At 42.6% G+C, this 18,247-nt stretch overlaps 1 protein-coding gene across 1 annotated transcript in view; it reads right to left on the reverse strand.

The window, feature by feature from the left end:
* Positions 1-872: 872 nt before the first annotated feature.
* The window catches only part of GLG1 (golgi glycoprotein 1), a 91,885-nt gene continuing 74,510 nt past the window's right edge, over positions 873-18,247 (reverse strand). The window contains exons 13-26 of the mRNA XM_005152261.3: positions 17,770-17,856; positions 16,453-16,515; positions 15,664-15,777; positions 15,211-15,299; positions 14,220-14,337; positions 13,140-13,232; positions 12,415-12,552; positions 11,189-11,312; positions 10,500-10,642; positions 10,164-10,265; positions 9,415-9,522; positions 8,678-8,798; positions 6,660-6,766; positions 873-6,195 (exon numbers count right to left, since the gene is read on the reverse strand). Of these exons, the coding sequence (XP_005152318.1) occupies positions 6,028-6,195; positions 6,660-6,766; positions 8,678-8,798; positions 9,415-9,522; positions 10,164-10,265; positions 10,500-10,642; positions 11,189-11,312; positions 12,415-12,552; positions 13,140-13,232; positions 14,220-14,337; positions 15,211-15,299; positions 15,664-15,777; positions 16,453-16,515; positions 17,770-17,856 (1,575 nt within the window). The 3' untranslated portion in view covers positions 873-6,027. The remainder of the gene's footprint in view (positions 6,196-6,659; positions 6,767-8,677; positions 8,799-9,414; positions 9,523-10,163; positions 10,266-10,499; positions 10,643-11,188; positions 11,313-12,414; positions 12,553-13,139; positions 13,233-14,219; positions 14,338-15,210; positions 15,300-15,663; positions 15,778-16,452; positions 16,516-17,769; positions 17,857-18,247) is intronic.

The raw sequence follows: 18,247 nt of genomic DNA on the forward strand, positions 1-18,247 counted from the left end.
CAGTTAATCAGTCCTGAAACAACAGCATTGCTATTAAGGTTTCAACTTAGATTGTATAAAGGGTACAGAGTTTTATACCTTTGCTTCTGACATCTGCATATCTCAACAATGAGCAAAGAACCAGATGGAAACTGGAAAATAACATCGAGGACGTTGTCACCCCCACAACAGATAGAGAGCAGTGCAAGCCAGCAGGCACAGAACATGCTCTGAACCCTTTTATAAGGGTAACAGGGCGCGAGCAAGCTTTGTTATTAACATTGTCAGGCCTTTACCTGAGGCGGGACACAGTATGGTCACAGTAAGCACAGCGAGGAGCAGCAGAGGCTCTCTCCGACACCCTGTGCTCTCTCCCTACACCTCCCAGGGCCGCTGACTGCGGTACCACCATCGAGCTCTCCGCCCATGTCCCTGACACCGTGCTGCAGGTTGGTGCCTCCTCACGGACCCGTGTGGGGAGGACGGCACAGACAGAGGGGCCGCCGCGCTGCCCGCCCTGACCCTTCACGGCAACAGTTCTCAGGACGGGAAGGGCGGGCTCGGCCTGCTCTCCTGCGCTGCATTCCGAGCCCCGGGGAGCGGGGCAGGCTGGAGGAGGAGGAAGAGGAGGAAGAGGAGGAGGAGGAAGAGGAGGAGTGGGGCTGGGGGAATGGCGAGGCCGCGCCGGCTCACCTGAAGCGGTGGTGGGGGGGAAGACGCACTGACCTTCCGCGCTTTACGGCCGCCAGCCGCGGCGCGACAGCCCGCCCCTGCGCGTCCCGTCACCCGCCCCGGGGAGGAGGGCGGAGCCCGAGGAGGGACGAAGGACGTGGCTTAGCGAGGCCCCGCCCCCGAGAAGTGCGCGCGCCCTCATGAATAAACGACAAAACAAGTAAAAAACCTGCAGACGCTTTTTATTAAATTCTCCTGTTTCATCTGTACAGAAAACAAACAAAAGGAACGCACATTATTATTATTATTATGTTCAGAATCTCGGTAACATCTCAAAATTACACAGTATGGACATGTAAAAAAACAAACAAAAAAAAAAAACCCCAACGAAAACCAAACCCAAAACAACCCGAAAGGAGTGGCTGGGATTTATACACAGCGAGGGGAAACAAGGTACAGAAAAGGTCTCGTTAATAGCACATCTGAAAATCATAATCATAATTAAGAAAGAGACTAAGTTGAAACAGCTTCTGCTGTACAACAGGAATCCCCACTGCGTCTGGTTTGGTTTCCCATAAATCCTGGCTCCCAGCTCTCTGGGATGCTAGAGAGCCCAATACAAGTGTTATTCCCACCTTCTGATAACCTCAGCATGAGCATCCCTTTGCCCTAGCTCAGCATTCCCCAAGGCAAGAGCTACACCAGCGCTCCAACTCACTAAACACAGGGAGGCGGTGAGGTGGGATTTGGGGGATGCCAGGAAAGGATCTTTTGCTTTCGGTCAGCTATGGAATGAAATCGGAGTGTTGTGGAAGGAGAAAACAGCCATCTGCCCCTGGCCAGCAAGTGGCAACACATTATTCCCACTCCCTGCCCCACACCGGTGGCACTCGATGGGTGGACGCCGGACCCCACCAGCACAGGAGGAGCAGCGGTGCCAGCTCAACTCTCTCCTGATCGGGTGTGATTCGGATCCCCTCTGTCCACCCAAGCCGGGGAAGCGAGGCTGGTCTGGCCCCTGAGCAGAGAGACTGCCTTAAATGTACCTGGGAGCTGCCCGGAAGGTTGGGAGCCCTACAATTAAGAACACACTCTCACTAAAGCTGTGTTGAGCTGTGTTTTAAAGAGGGACACAAGTGCTAGATGAAATGTTCAGGTTCTGTACCACCCATGCACTCAAAAAACACTTCAAAATTACCTTTTTCTGTCAAAAAAACCAAAACTGATTAAAAAAAAAGTACTACAATCTCCTTTCAACTAAATAATAAAGTTGGATTTTAACAGAAGTTGCCATCCAACTTGGGACACAATTCTTCTACAGCGTGATGGGACTCATGTGTTGCATTTCTTCCCTCCATGCCCACCCAGAGTCAGTTCTGTGCTTAAGACATTCACTCCTTTCCATTATTTTTAACACAATGCACTTACTGTGGGTTCTATCTGAGCAAGGCTGATTATGTTCCCATGGATTCAAGTGTCAGGTTCTGGAGGAAAAGCTTAAATTTTGTTACAGAATCACTTGAGCTTCATTAGGGTTTTTCACAGCCCTTAGCAGTGATGCAGACACAGGTGCTCAACTCAACTGGCCTGACAGCACCGGAAGGGCAGGATAAACACTCCTGATGAGTTACACTCCAGCAGCAAGAAGCAAGGCAAGGCAATCTCAAGTTACAACTCAGCAAAAGGACTTGATTAGGCCCACTAGGTAAACAATAAATAAGCTTATTAAAGGTCAACAATAATGAATACTAATTTGCTAGCAAAAGTGGAGGAACAAGATGCACATCTACTTGAAAATGCCCATGCTCACTGCAGGAGGGTTGGATTAGATGAGCTTCGAAGGACCCTTTCAACACAGACTATTCAATGATCATGCACAGTCCCCTCACAAACATGCCACCATGTAGGAAACAGAACCTGTTAACCCTTGCAGCAGCTTAAGGGGAACAGAGAGCTGTACACCTTGCTAGATCCTAGTCATCCAGTCCTACCAACCAGCATCACTACATCCAGGATAAACTTTCCAAAAGAAGGTTTTGTGTTGACAAAGAGTTAAAAAAACCTCAAACCAAGCACCTCCTGAACTGCACTCTGTGGAAGGCAGCCTCCATGAAAAGAAAGAGGTACCCCAGCTTCTGCCACACCAACACTCTTCCTTTGGTGGATCACAGCTATTTCTAGCACTCTCAATTAGATCTGAGAAGTTAAATAGGCTTCCTCAAGGTCAAGGCAACAGCAGTGTTTCTTACAGCTATTTCTTTCTGTGCCATGGAAAACTGATACCTGCAGGTGAGATGCTGTGTTGGCAACAGCACCAGCAGGTTATTTTTGTAAGTGTAGGTTTCTGTGCTTTTGAGACCTCCAGATTTTTAGATATAGAAGGAGAATGATGTTTCAAGACTGGAACTGGTAGATTTCTAGTCACAAAAAAAGCAGATCTGGTCAAAAGCAGTGGCAGAAGGCCCCGTATTAAGACGTGAGGAGGTTAACGGTGCTCGTGGGTCCTCTGCCAGTGTTGCACCTTTAGAAGGTGGGTCTGTGCGCTTACAGTGAACAAGAACATCAAGGGAACCATGCAGAAATTGATTCTATATTCTACCTTTGCTTCAGAGGGCCTCCAGACACACATCTACAGCACCATCCCAGAGTGCCTGCGCTGAAACCGTATTCCCAGGTGAGCCTGCTGACACAGACAGGAACACTACCAACCACAGACCAATGCTGTAGACTACAGACGCCAAACACATCACTTCAGGTACTCTCATCTTAACCTTCTCCAAATTAAAATACAAAAAAAAAACCCACCACCCAGCAAGCCTTATACCTGAAAGTAAAGAAAGTCACCTTTGGAGCTAAACAGAGTTTACATTCAGAACTATGTCTACAAACCTACAATTTTCACTGCAATGTCTTTTGGAATTTAGTGAAAGATGCTATTTCTAGACAATAAGCCATCTAATTAAGACTTTTCAAGCTAATCAGGTTACAATACGCCTCTTCAAAGAGTCACAACAGTTTAAAAAAAGCCCTCTGACAGCAACTTCTTTATGCCTGACACTTCAAAAAGCACGGCTTGTGCTAAGTAAGGACACAGATCCTGCTTCCCTTGCCAGCAGCTCTGTGAACACATCTCTACAGCAGAAATTCCAGCACTCTGTCAGGTGACACAATACACACCTATAGCTGCCAAACTAACCTCTGTTATACACCTGTGCTGCCGAGACAGACATGATCAACCATCCCTCCTCTGCTCCATTTCACATTGACAGAGGGCAGTTAAGCTGTTAGCAACAGGGAAGAGGAGTGAGAAGAAAAATTCAGGTTTAATTTTGTTCTACCTAACTGCCTAACCACAATCCTACCACTATTTCTCCACTGAACCTTCATTGCTCAGACTTTCACTACTGCTTGCCTTGTGTTCATAATACTTTGATATAAAGCCAGAAGTGTTTGTGAAAAACCCACTGGCATAGTAAGTCTAAAATCATATCACTAATAGTTTGCTGTCCATTCATGGAGTGGGATGAAGGTACATACGCAAAAAGCTTCAGTTGCAGCAAAAGCTCACAGTATTTTGTATTTGCCATTCTGTACATGCAGCATCATCAGAATCAGCTGGTCCACACTCCAGAATGTCTCAAATCACCTTCACTGTTCTTCTAGAGAACATTGTGGAGAGCTGGAAATGTCAGGTCTTACCTAGCAGTACACTATGCGGGAAGAAAAAGTCATGGTTCGAGCGTCAGCCCAGGTTGGACAGTTCCAGGCACACAATTTTTACCGCAGCACACGCACATGAGCACATCTAAAAGGCAAATAAAGTATCTCCTACTGTACACATGGACTCTCGTGCAGTCACCTCTTGACCCCTGCAACACAATGTTTCAGCCAAAGCCTGTGCCTTATGACTTCCATGCCCCCTTGTACTTAAGGAACAAAGGTGATGGTAAGAATAGGCCACAAGTGCTGGTGCAGCTTTTCTAAAACACCTTCCATGGACTATCGGGTGTGAGTATCAGGTTCTGGAAGAGTAACTATACACAGAAAGAGTGCACACATTGATGGTAACAATGTGAAAGCTACTTCCCTTAAAGATCCAGATGTTACTGTACTTTCCATATGACACTATCTTCCTCCCATCCACTCCTCCTTGGCCTTCTGGACCAGCACTTATGTCCTACATTTCATGAAAGGCCAGTTGCCATCACTATCAGTTGTAGTTGTGGAAATAAAAATCACTCTTCAGTGCTACCGTTCAAAGCATGACAACCAGACAGGACAGTTACAAACCACTGCACTATTCCATAAGTAACCATCTTACAGACAGAGCAGGTTGAGTGTTCAGTCGCCTTCTCCATCACTGTCTGAGCACTATCTTTATTACCTGCATGTCAACATCTATAGAGTGTTAAATGTGGAAGGGTAACAGCTTAGCAGCAGCAAGATAAAATGAGTGTTATGATTTTACTGCATCATTGCTAACAAAAAAGTTGACCAAGTGACTAATCAGGGCATTTAATACCCACTGACAGCAGCAGTGTACACTCCTGACAGGCTCCACATGCCACATGTCTACACTGTGTCTTTAATCTACTGACATACAAGTTGCACAGCTCACGTGAGTATTTGGCCCTGGTCAGTATTTTATTCTGTCTTGCAAGTGTGGCAGGGAAAAAAAAGGAGGACATCTTTTCAGAAAAAGAAAAAAAAAGAAATTCCACAGTCACAAAAGCAAGATATTCACTAGAAGATGACATCACTGACTGGTGTCCTTAGATTGTCTAAGACTATGCTCTGAAGATGCTTTACGTAAGATGAGCAAGATGTCCAAAACAAAGTCAACTGTGGTATTAAGAGGCAATTTACCCTTTAATTTCCTGCCTGCACTTTACCCAGCCACAGAGGATGACTAGATTTCAGTAAGAACCATTACCTAAATCATACAGTCAGTGTGCAGGTATACATCTTTAGAAATTTACTTAAAAACTGCTTGAGCTGCAGGTCATATCAGTCTGATTTGGAGAGTGAAGGCAGTTCCAACAGTACAATAGAGACTTGTCTACAGGCAGGTAAATGAGTCTGCTAACAGAGGGGTAACAAAAGCTGCTGCTGGCTGGGCTGCCAATGTTGCACACAAACTCTTATAGGATGGAGATGCTGTGGATGAGATCCAGGATGGGAAAACTGAGCCAACACCTGTTGCTGTTCTAATTTTTTTGTGGTTTTTTTTGTTTGTTTTGTTTGTGTTTTTTTTGTGTGTTTTTTTTTGTTTTGTTTTTATTCTCCTCTCACAAGAGGGGATTGGTTGACTATACAGAGGAGGGCTGTACAAAACTGGGCACTGGGCAGGCATTTCTTCAGCAGGCAATCCATGCTCTACCTATCCTTGAGCTCTCTTGTTACCCGCTTGGTGATGCGTCCACACATCAGGCCGATGAGGAAGAGAACACAGATGCCGACTGTGATCACAGACAGTATGTAATTCTTGGACGGAGAGGTCATAACTTGCATGGCAAGGTCAGAAAAGCCTTCTGCTGGGGCAACCTGGAGGTGAGAAGGGAATAAATGAACCAAGCTGCACTTCTCATGCAGCCCTTAAACCCTGGTATTTATCATGTTTAGTCCCTGGTGCTGCTATTGCCTACTGTCATCATCAGGCTCGGTCTGAACCACAAACAAGGAGGCCTGTAATGATTTATCTGAAAGAACTGCTGCTCAGCAGATAGATTTGTAACAGAAAGCTCTCCTGAGCCCATTATATTGCCCCAGACCATCTCTACAGGAGACCAACCCCTGGGTGCACAAAAATCATTTTAATTCTGCACTGTGGAGTTTTCTGAGAGAGTAACAAACTCAAAAAAGAAGACCCGATTTCAATATTTTTTGGACCAAACTCAAATGATAAACTTCCTTCAGGGACAAGAATTTCACTGCAATTGAAGTTTTTCCATGAACACCTTGCAACAGAAAGATCCGATGCAAAAAGAAAAGGGAAATGCAGTACATACCTTTGCAGCATAGCTCCACATTTCAATACGATCATTAAGGCGTTTCTTGCATTCAGGCTGCAACCTCACACGTTTATCTTCCAGAGCTTCCATTAAGCATGACATTTCTGTAATGCACAGAAGATGGTGTTACAAAACAGAAACAGGGGCTTCAACAACATGCTACAGCAAGACTGCTGGAAAGGGCCACTTCAATTAGGGCTGGTGGTTACACAGCTTTCTAAACAGACCAGCCATCCCAACAGGCTGTATACAAAGTCCTGCTGTACTCTTGAAGCTCGCAGTTTCATTAAGATCCATGATTAATAGTTTTGAGGTTGGTTTTAAGGTGCAAGGAATAGATTTTGAGGTGCAAGGAATTTTGACTTCCAAAAAGAAATTTCAGTACATATCCAATTATTTATAAAGTCTTGTAAATCTGCATCTGCAATGAGCTGTACATTAAATTCAATGCCACTGTCCTTCAGAGAGAACCAAATTCAAATTCAGCTCAGGAAAAAACAGTGTCATCTCCTTAAACTTCCTAGGAATTTCTTTTCATCAAGAGGATGTTCTGGAAAGGTTTCACTTCCTCAGTTTTCATACAGTCCTGTGAAAAGGAAATGGGATCACAATGCTCTGGGTGCCTACAGAGTGGCTTGGCTAACTCATAAGTTCTTTTATATGCTCATGAAACACCAGTATAAAACTTTGTATTTTATACTTAGGCTGCTTTACTTAAATAATCCCTAATTGGATATTTGCTGCTTTTCAGTGAAGAGGTATTTTGTTCATAGAGAACATACTGCAGACTTTAACTCCAGACTTTTTAAACACAACTGTCAGTTCAAACACCCAGAGGCAGACCCCTCTCCCTCAGAAGCTTCAGACTTCTGCTTATCTTCAGCATAAACACATCAGAAGACACATCAAAAGCATTATGATAAGACAGGAATAAATAGAGGATATCCAGAATTTCAGAAAGACATTCAGCAACCAGAATGAAAGATAATGATCAGGAAAATACTTGGAGGCTATTTTTATTGCCAGATACACTCAGAAATATGGGAAAGTTCAGTATCTTTCCCCTGTTCTCCCGCTACCTTTCCTTAAACAGCCATACACACTTTCCAGACAGCTAACATAATAGCAGTAACAAACTGCAAGAGCTTGACCTCTAACAGGAAAATAATAGGTTAAGAAACAAATAAATGAGGTTTCAAGAGGTCTGACCATGCTGAACTCAGTCTTGGAGGTATTAGAACAACTGATGAAGTTTCAAAGCCTTTAGCTGCTATGTGATCTTAGAAAGCATAGTAAGGATTCCCTACCCTCTGTGATAGTCAAAAGGAAAGAACTGGTATGTGTAAGCAGAGAAGGAAAAAAAAGATTAAAGGACTTCAGTCTGATTTTATTTGTCAAAAATATTGAAACAAAGAAGCCAACCTTGGCCAAAGACTGACACAAAGAAAGAAGGACCAAAGGGATCAGCTAAGAAAGAACCTTAGGAAAACAAGTTTCCCTCTGTAAAAGAAGCAGCTTAGTTCTAGAGAAGTTTCTGGGACAGTCTGATGTAACATTGTAAATAAGCTTGGGAGCTGTATCTTGTGGGAACCTGATACAGGGTGAGACATAACTTCACTGAAAATGAGTTCATGTATTTCAGCCCATGGGTATTAAGGGCTCATTTTCAATGGGATTTCACCAAGGAAGGATTTTATAGAAGGGTTACAGATCTTGCATCACACACTACCGTTAGTAAGCAAATGGAACTTAAAATACGCTCATTAAACCTGCAGATAAGGTGCAGATTTGTATCAGGACTGAAGAAAAGGTCCCACCTTGGACACCAGGAAGGACTGCTTCTTGATACCCACCTTCTATTGGCATCTACTGCCTCTGCAGTTGTTCCACCGTATTACCCACCAAGTGGGTAAGTAATAAAGGTGGAAATATCTTGTACTTAAGATAATGCTGACAAGAAAAATACCACTTAAGGCTCCCAGGACTGAGAAGTTACACAGAGAATGAGCACTTACGGCGTCCTCTCCCTGGTGGAATGGCAGCACAGTGGTGCTTGATATCCAGGGCACAGGCTGTGTGGAGCACTGGGTCAACAAATATATCTGCTTTGCTTTCCTTCAGCATATTGAGCACTTCCTGTGAAGGGGGAAATTACAAGTACATCTCAAAACGGAGAGAGAACAAAACTCATACTGCTTAATGTTTCTGAAAAAATACATCATCTTTCTAAATCCAGCACTGTGACAAAAAACTGTCCCTGGATGAGGCTATGAATGCAGATTTAACAGCCTGGTTTATAAGGGTTACCATAGTTATGGTCATGAAAAGATCCACTAAATCTAAACTGCAAAGTTAATATGCCAGGGTTACTTTAGGTAGGACTGAAATAAGGTGCCATAGCCATGGGGCAATTCATACAGCCCTTGATTACAGCCAGAGCCTAAGCCATTCCCAGCACTGAGGAAGCCTACAATGGAGACAGCAAGAGATAACAAGATTAGTAACAAGAAACTTTGGGAGCCATCATTAAGAGATCCAAGCCTGGAACTATGAAGGAGGTATTGTCAGCACAATTTGCACTGGCAAATTTGAAATTGAATTGAATCACTGTAGGCCAAAACTGTGACATTTAAGGGAATTTGCAGAGCTCTGGCTTCATACTAGCTAGAACATGGCATGGACTGTGATCTGGAAAAAAATTACAGATTTCTGCAGGGATAGGGTGACTTTTAGAGCAATTTATTTCCCTTACCTTCTTGCACATTTCAGTTTTTATTTTCAGCAGATTCACTTTCAGGCATTCTTCCACCTGCCCAGTCTGCTCCTGAGCCGCTGCTTCTTCTGCACACAAACTGGAAATCTATTTTGAAGCAGGTATTTTAACATAATAGCTCACAACAATCATTTTTCCCTTTAGCACATTTATACCTCAATATGCTAGCTCATAATTTGGTGCAGCTAGAGAACACATGATGAGATACCTTCACCCTTCCCAGATTCCCAGCGCCAAATGCAGGCTGGCTTATGCAAAATGCAATAGCATGAAGTCAGCCCTACTGTACTGAGGAGAAAGGCAGGGAGGGAAACAGTGCAGGAATAACATTAAGAGATGAAATAAGGAATATTTGAACATGGCTGATGCAGCTATCAAATGCAAATGCTGAAATATCTGACTGCATTCCAGTGAAGGCGGACAAAACCAGAGAACTAACACACATTTATTTTTAACAACAGGAAAGCAGTATTTTCCCATAGTCACAAGCACTTATGAGATCCCAGATGAAAAAGTTAATTTCATATTTAATGAAGCACAGGAACTGTTATTCTTGCACACTGACAGAGTGTCACAAGCAGAGAACCTTACTAGCTAGAAGCAGGGCAAAGGGGTTTGGGTTTGTTGGGGTTTTAATTATCAAGAGAGTTCATGTTTTAGAAACAAAAATCTGTTACATTAAGGGAATTTTCACGCTGAAAAAGTAGCTGTGGAGCTATTTTTCCTACCTCATCAGAGCAGTGCATTTGGAGTTGGGGATCCAGCCGATAATCAAGAGCTGATTCCTGGATTATCACTTGAATTTGGTCCTCGCAGTCTTGAGAGAGACGCTATGAAGCAGAGAAAGTTATTAACCCACTCCATGACCTTTATTTTCATAAATCAATCACCTTGCATTTTAACCTGTATATCTTGTATATTTATACAGGAGCCTAAAAACTCACTTATGTACAGCCTGATGCATATATGGAATACACCACAAGCCCAGGTTGGATGTGAGATTCAACAGCTGTTGCTCAGCATAATCCTGCAGTTTCTCATCTGCATGCACCAGCTCTACTTACCTGGTCTGCATATTTCAACTTCAGGCATGAGATGACTTGCCCTTCCAACTCGGTATCGTCCTTGGCTCTATTGAGGATATTCTGGCAGAATTTTGGGATGTCTGCTTTGCACGCCTTCCTGAGCACTGGATTTAAGCGGTAATCTGACCGGGAAAGATGACAGAACTTAATCAGAGTACACATATCTTCACATTACAGAACATAACACTCCAAAAGGGACTGAATTTCCTGGATGACATTGTACCACCAATGAATTTAGTTATGGGGTGGAAAAGAGTTTTTCCACAGCAGAATATTAACTTGTGAGGTAAGAGCTTCAGGAATAAAGTAGATCAAATAACACTTGCTAACCCTCAAGAACTTGACTGAATAAAAGTCAGTGTGTGTGCACTGACAGCCATGAAGGAATTCCAGAATCCCAGACTGGTTTGGGTTGAACACGACCGTAAAGCTCATCCAGTTCCAACCCCCTGCCATGGGCAGGGACACCTTCCACTAGACCAGGTTGCTCCAAGCCCTGTCTAAGCTGGCCTTGAACACTGTCAGGGATGGGGCAGCCACAGCTCCTCTGGGCAACCTGTGCCAGGGCCTCAGCACTCTCACAAGAGCAAAACAAAGTGAATACTATTCCAGCCATACAGACCACTCAACAGCTGAAGCAACATAAGCATTTTTTTAGAAAAGGATACCTGTGTTCTGTGTTATCTGGCGCTTGGTAATCATTTGCTTGCATTTAGGATCCATTACTTCACTGTTCTTGTTTTGTTTCAAACACTGCAACATATTTTTTGAGTCTGCCTCTGGACAAAACCGCTACAAAAAAAGAAAACCAACAAAATGTTCCAAGTTTCATCACTAAGCATTTGAAAACAAGAACCCCAACCAACTATATTGGTGGAAGAGAATAACCTGCCCAACCCAGAGGTACACAGACACACTCACGGGCCTCAACACCTCCTGTTAAAAAAACCCAGTGCTACTCTCTCTAAATTGCCCATGGGCATGAACATCTCTGCTTATGGACCAAGCCATAAAGTCTCACCTGACTTCCAGGCACCAGCTTCTGTTAGCAGTATCAAAAGCAACTGGCCTTTATTTTCTATTTTTAAGTTATAGAACTCTTTGCATGAAATATCCACCAAACTAGGTCTCATACCCAACTCCCCTTTATTTCAGAAACTACAAAGGGAATATTTTAGATCTATACACAAACCACTATCCTGTGTAAATTCTGGCTAGACAAAGTGACAAGTAAAGACTTCATGAGTAACAGCCAGGACAAAGATAGATCATACAGAACAAGAAAGCAGAGACAAGTGCACTGATGCTAATTTGTCTATTCCGATTCTGAATCAGACAGTCAAAAGTGAACCGGCTTACCTAAAATTCACACCAAGATACTAATTTTCTTTTGTTTAGAAACTAAGTCTGTGGGTGTAAGACAAGGCTGTTGTATCTTCTGCATACAGACCACACAGACTAGTGTTCTGGAGCTTGCAATTCTGATTGCTGTGAAAGAGTGCCTCGTATAACCAGTCACTGCTGCTTTCCAGTGGTACCATCTTAAGTCTTTAAGCCAGCACTTCTGATTTTAAGTTTTGTATAAATTTGTCTGCATTATCAGTTTGATGAAAGTATGTGTGCACCAGATCAGCAGTGAACTGAAGACATTACTCCTCTCTGTAATCACAACTTCACCTTTGCTAAAAGCTAATCCAAATCCGAAGTGACTGGATGAAAACTGTATTATAAGCCTCAGCACAGACTTGCTCCTCAGTTCTGTTGGCAGTTGGGAGACATTAGTGCAAAGACACTGACCAGGTATTTGGAGGAAGTAAAATTTAAAGAGAAGCTTAAAACTGACAGAGCTCTTATATTCCAACCTTACCCTCTCAAATCAGCACACCACCACTACCTTAATCATTTGCTTGCAGACTCTCATGAGTGTGTAGTCCAATTCTGGATCCATCATCTCTGTCTCCTGCAGTTTAAACACCTTCTGGTGGCACCGGGTACTCAACTGCTTCTTGATTTCTTTCAGGCATTCAATAATCTATAACACAGTATTACAACTGTAACAGACACACTGTTGACATGATTCAGTCATATGCTGCAGAAAAACCACAGCTACATGTTCCCCTAATGGCCATCTTCACCTGATTTGTGCAGTTACATTCCCAATACCTAGATTTCATCAAAAGTCGTTATCAACACTTATTTCCAGTACTTGCTTTAAGCTCATCTTTACTCACAAAGATTTAATGAGATGGAAGAGAGTCACCTGGACTTACTCCAAAATCCCACAACCTCATCTTGCAGACATTAATGCCTAAGGAATGCTTAGCAACATTTGCAGTAACCAGCTGCTAATAGTTTAAACTAGCATTAACTGGAGAATGAAATGCTCACAGCACTGCCTTCACCCGCTATTAATGCCTGTGAATCAGTGGAAAAAAAACCACCAAAAAACCCAACACAATCAAACCCAAAACATTAAACATTCCCAAACACTGTCAAAAGACTTCAGTGACATCAAACTGAAAATCCGAAGCTGCACTCACAGGGGCAAAAGTGTTCTTCAAAGGTTTTCTGAAGGGAAAGTACAAATTAAATGTGTAAATTATTAATAAAATTTATTACCTGAGCATTGCCATAGGGCACGTTTTGGCAGTAATTCTTGATGTCACTTTTACAAGCCTCATACAGTTCTGGTTCAAGTCTGATATCCTCAGTCTGCAGGATAAATTACAGTATGAATATTTTTAAGTATCATTCTGAAGACTATTTTACTTCGTTAATCTATTAAATAGAGCCCTCTAGTCACAAACAGCAACCCTCACAACACACAGGCCAGTTTCTTTGAATTTAAGGGTCTTGCGTGTGAGAAGTGATGCTAGTGGGAAATAAACTTTGAAAATTCATCCACTGACTTTTCACAATGAAGAAAGGGTTTAAACCAAATTCTATAGATGGTAAGTTTTTCCTACTGCTCCTCCTAAGAGGGCATCAACACAAATATCCAAGACAACTAAAATTTTTTCATGTCAAAGCTAAAGGACATTATTAGCCACCCATTTATTGGGTGATCTGGAAGACATGAGTGAAGTTTCCTGCTTTTAAGTGATGCCCAACCAACATTTGAATTCTTCCATACAAAGGCAAGACTGCTGCCTCTTCTGATATGGGTCTACTTAAGGTGAAGCTTTAACGCCCAAACAGTAACTACTGGACAAAGACATGAAGAGTTTATTGCTGTAAGCACTGCAGCTGGAAGATGAGAGGCAGCCTTGCCTACCAGAACAGATACTATTTATCCACTGAGCAAATTGGAGCAGCTGGAGTCGAGTTGCTTCATCTGTGCTTGTTTGCTCAGTCTATAAAATGAAGCTTTTATTCTCTCCTAGAGGACTTTAAGGCCATCACCATGTATATTACGTAGCACACTGCTACCTAACGTGAAACAGTAATTTTTAGCTCAAATTCCAATGACCATTTAGGTTGCCTTACCCTTCATGAAACTGTATGTAAGGCATTAAAGCAGACAAGCATTACTTTCACTGTGAAGGCCAATCTCTTGTTGTAGAAAAAGTAGAAAAAATTAGTTAGATACAACTTACAAACGAGCTTCCTTTTTCCCCTCCCCCCCAGGGTGGACAAGCCAGGAAGCTTTAAATGAATGACCTCATTAGAAGACACATCAAGAGCTTCATGCATGTTTACCATCTCTAGCTCCTCAACACGCAGCTGTTTGCGGCACTTCAGAGAGACTCTGTGCTCCTTGGCATCCTGCAAAGTATCATTGCGCACAGTTGTGCTCAAACAGATCACGACATCCACCCTGTGGAAAAGAAAACAGCTTTTTACTCATACACCTTTCACTTAGGTCAGCCAAGATTGGTATTGGATCACCAAATCAGAGACACTCATCCCAAGAATCCGAATACAACATAATTACTTGTACCAGGCTATAAGTAAGCACAGATGCACAGCAATGTGTAGAGTAACTGGACCACAATTAAAACCTAAATCTGATGTTATTTAATTGAAGTCTGTATCAGAGGACAGGAAAATAATCAAAAACCCACCACATTCCTGCAGAGCAAGACTTCTGCTCTCAAGGCATGTGAGCACTTCAGAAAATCTTTACCCCAGGAATAAATTAAGGTGAATATATAGATGGTATTGCAAGCAATCTTATTGCATTATTGGAAGGGCATGTCTATCACAAAATGAAATCAGTCTTCCTAGCCACAAACAGGGTTGACCTTGTGTGCAATTTAGCCTTACATCATTGCAGCAGGCCATTAAAAAACCCCTTACACTGAAATGAACAAACCAGCTAAAACAAGGGGGTATCTTCCCTTCCCAGATCAGCAACTGGAACAACAGTAGAAAATCTTAGAAGACAATCCAGCGAGGATATAAAACGTCTTGGGATATGCAGTCAATTAACTGTAATCATCAGCTATTTTCAGAGCATGAAAAATAAAAAGGACAGGCTTGTATGCAAGAGTAAAACAGAAGTAATTTTAAAGAGGCAGGCAATGCCTCTACCTTAAGCATCTGCAGACCACAGCAACTAAGGGAAAACACACAGAACAATCAGCCTTTAAAGGAAATCCACCAGCACTTTCTGTCCTATCATAAAATATCCTGTAATTTTATTACATATTTATACAATCAGATAGCCGTTTGGTCAGGTACTACATACTTTTTTTTGATGTTGGGGCAAAGTTTCAGTACATCCTCCTTGCAAGCCATTTTAAACTTGTATGAGAACCTAAAGTCTTTCATTTGAACCTGCAAGAGAGAAATGAAGAGAAAAAAAACAACACCCCACTTTGGTCACTTGAAGGAAAAAGCAAATGGAAAGTGCTGCTGAAAGAACACTTGTTGAATCATACAATCAGCAAATGCTTTTGTCCACTACTTATTAATGAGAAAGCAAGGGGAATACTGCACTGCTGAAGAATTTGGCACCTTATCTACCAACACCAGGGAGGAAGGAAGGCCTGAAAATAAATCTCTCCCAGAAGGGACCATTTGTGATCAGGCACGCAAGCACAACTGTCAAATCAATCTTGAAGCAGGAGGGGGTTCACAATTAGCAAATTCCTGTCAACAGAACAGGCTCCCACTTACAGCAGATAAAAGCTTTGCTTACCAGCTGGAAATGAGTAACTCCAATTGCACATTTTTCATTCATTTCCTTCTGGTGTTTGTTCTGGATCAGACACTCCATCAGGTCCCCAGAATCAATCTGGTTATCTGCCACCTCCTGAAGAAGAGATGAAAGGCTTAAAAATGAGTTACTTACAAGTCATGACTTTTATGCTCCCGTAGTGACCAGGAAACAACACAACTTACAGTCCCACTCTCTGTTATGAGCTTACCCTCAGCATTAACTGACCACCCTAGAGCTGTACCACCCAACTCTACCTAACAGCCAGATGCATATAGTTCAGGAAAGAATCATCTCAGGCACATACACACTCTAGATTCAGAAGAACATCCCACACAGACTCAGTGCTTACATGAACTGTTACAGTTAGATGCCTTCATTGCTATTTAACTACTCAATCCTAGAGCAATGTAAGTAGCTATTGAAACCGCAACTGCACAGAGTGGAGTGGCTCAGCACAGTGCTTGCAGGCAGGAAAAAAATATTAGTTTTAAACTCACTGTAAAGAGTGATTTTTCCAATCACAGAGCAATTTTCATGTTCAGACTCAAGCTTTTACGCTAGGGCTCTGACAACAGCAAAAGCACTATATGGAACTAAGAATTTTTATTTTAGGGGTTTTTTTCTTTCCCAATTAAAGATTTTTATAACTGCTTACCTCTGATTTTACTTTTAGGCATAGCAAGTAACACCGAGAACTAATATTAAAAATCCAAGCTCTCCCACAAAATATTGTCCCCCAAAGATATTCACACTGTCATAGATACTCACATGACAGAACGTCTGGATAATGGGCTCACAGGCTCTCATCAGCAAGGCTTCGATTTGAATATCCTACAGAAAAAATACAAGATTTAATTTTCACAGTGAATGGACATGGAAAAAAAGTTCTGAGAAAAAGAAACAAACCCTGTGGTAACAACTTAAACCCACCTAGTTTACAGGACTTGGACAGATGCAATCCATGCAGATTCATTTTTTAGCAAATTTTAGGAGATGCACAGAACAGTTTGGGGCAAGTCAGTCATATATGCAGCTTCATAAAATAAGTAAAGCTGCTGATCTCACTGAAAAGCTGTAATGATGCACCTGGCAGTTATTTCTTGCAAAATTTTGGGCATGGGTGAGGGAAGCTGCAATATGGTTCTTTAAACTACTAGCAAGCAAGACCAAGAAATGAAGTCTCATGACATATCAAAAGAAGCGTGACTAGCAGGTCGAAGGAGGTGATCCTGCCCCTCTACTCTGCTCTTGTGAGACCTCACTTGGAGGATTGTGTGCAGTTCTGGTGCCCTCAACATAAAAAGGACATAGAACTGTTAGAACAAGTCCAGAGGGCCACAAGGATGATCAGGGGACTGGAGAACCTCCTGTATGAAGACAGGCTGAGAAAGTTGGGGCTGTTCAGCCTGGAGAAGAGAAGGCTGCGTGGAAACCTCTTAGCAGCCTTCCAGTATCTGAAGGGGGCCTAAAGGGATGCTGGGGAGGGACTATTCATTAGGGACTGTAGTGATAGGACAAGGGATAATGGGTTGAAACTTAAACCAGCAGAGGTTTAGACTTGATATAAGGAAGAAATTCTTTACTGTAAGGGTGGTGAGGTACTGGAATGGGTTGCCAGGGAGGCTGTGAATATTCCATCCCTGGCAGTGTTCAAAGGCAGGTTGGATGAAGCCTTGGGTGATATGGTTTAGTGTGAGGTGTCCCTGCCCATGGCAGGGGGGTTGGAACTAGATGATCTTAAGGTTCTTTCCAACCCTAACTACTCTATGATTCTATATCTGGACTTGTACTAAAGATAACTGGGTTATCTGTGCAAGAAATCTTAGCTGTGGTACCATAACCAATTTTTTAAGCCGGAAAAATTCCAACACCAGCCTAAGATCCTGAACTGTTGTTCATGTCTCTTTCTCAAGAGCCCCCATGAAAACTTCCACTGCATGGGGCAAAAAGGATGGTTGGTCAGATCCCCAGAGAGCTGCATTGTGCACTCTTCTAACTTTATTTTTATCCCCATCACTATCAAAATGACACACTTCACCAGACATACTCAAGTACTCACTTTTTCCCAGGCTGAAAACCACTCACCTCAGACTCCAGCTCAGTGAGATTTCCCACTATGTCTCTGCAGTCAGACACCAAGTCATCAAGATGGTCCTGAAGGCATTCCAGCTCCTACAAAACCAGACATTTTAGTGTGTGATCCAAGAATCCAAGCTGAAAATGTGCGCCTGAAATATTGTAACTGTCTCCTCCTAGTAAAGTCCCAAGTCTCATTTAACCCCAACTCTTCTACTGGCACTCCCAGAATGTAGTAGTGATTTAGAATGTTGGTTTAGGATGTTATTGCTTGTTTTTAAAAGCTGTATGACATGCTTTCACTTCCAGAATATCACATTTAGTTTTCCCTTTGCCTAACCTTAATATAGTTTGTTAACCCAAACTACAACCTATGATGGGCACTTCAAAAAGACAATGGTACATGCTCTACTGTTGGTGTACCACCTGCTGTTGAATGGCTCCTTCTCTTCCATTCTTCCCTACCAGAAAACAGCAATTTACTTGA

This window comes from Melopsittacus undulatus, chromosome Z (genome assembly GCF_012275295.1).
Source record: "Melopsittacus undulatus isolate bMelUnd1 chromosome Z, bMelUnd1.mat.Z, whole genome shotgun sequence".
Classification (NCBI taxonomy): domain Eukaryota; kingdom Metazoa; phylum Chordata; class Aves; order Psittaciformes; family Psittaculidae; genus Melopsittacus; species Melopsittacus undulatus.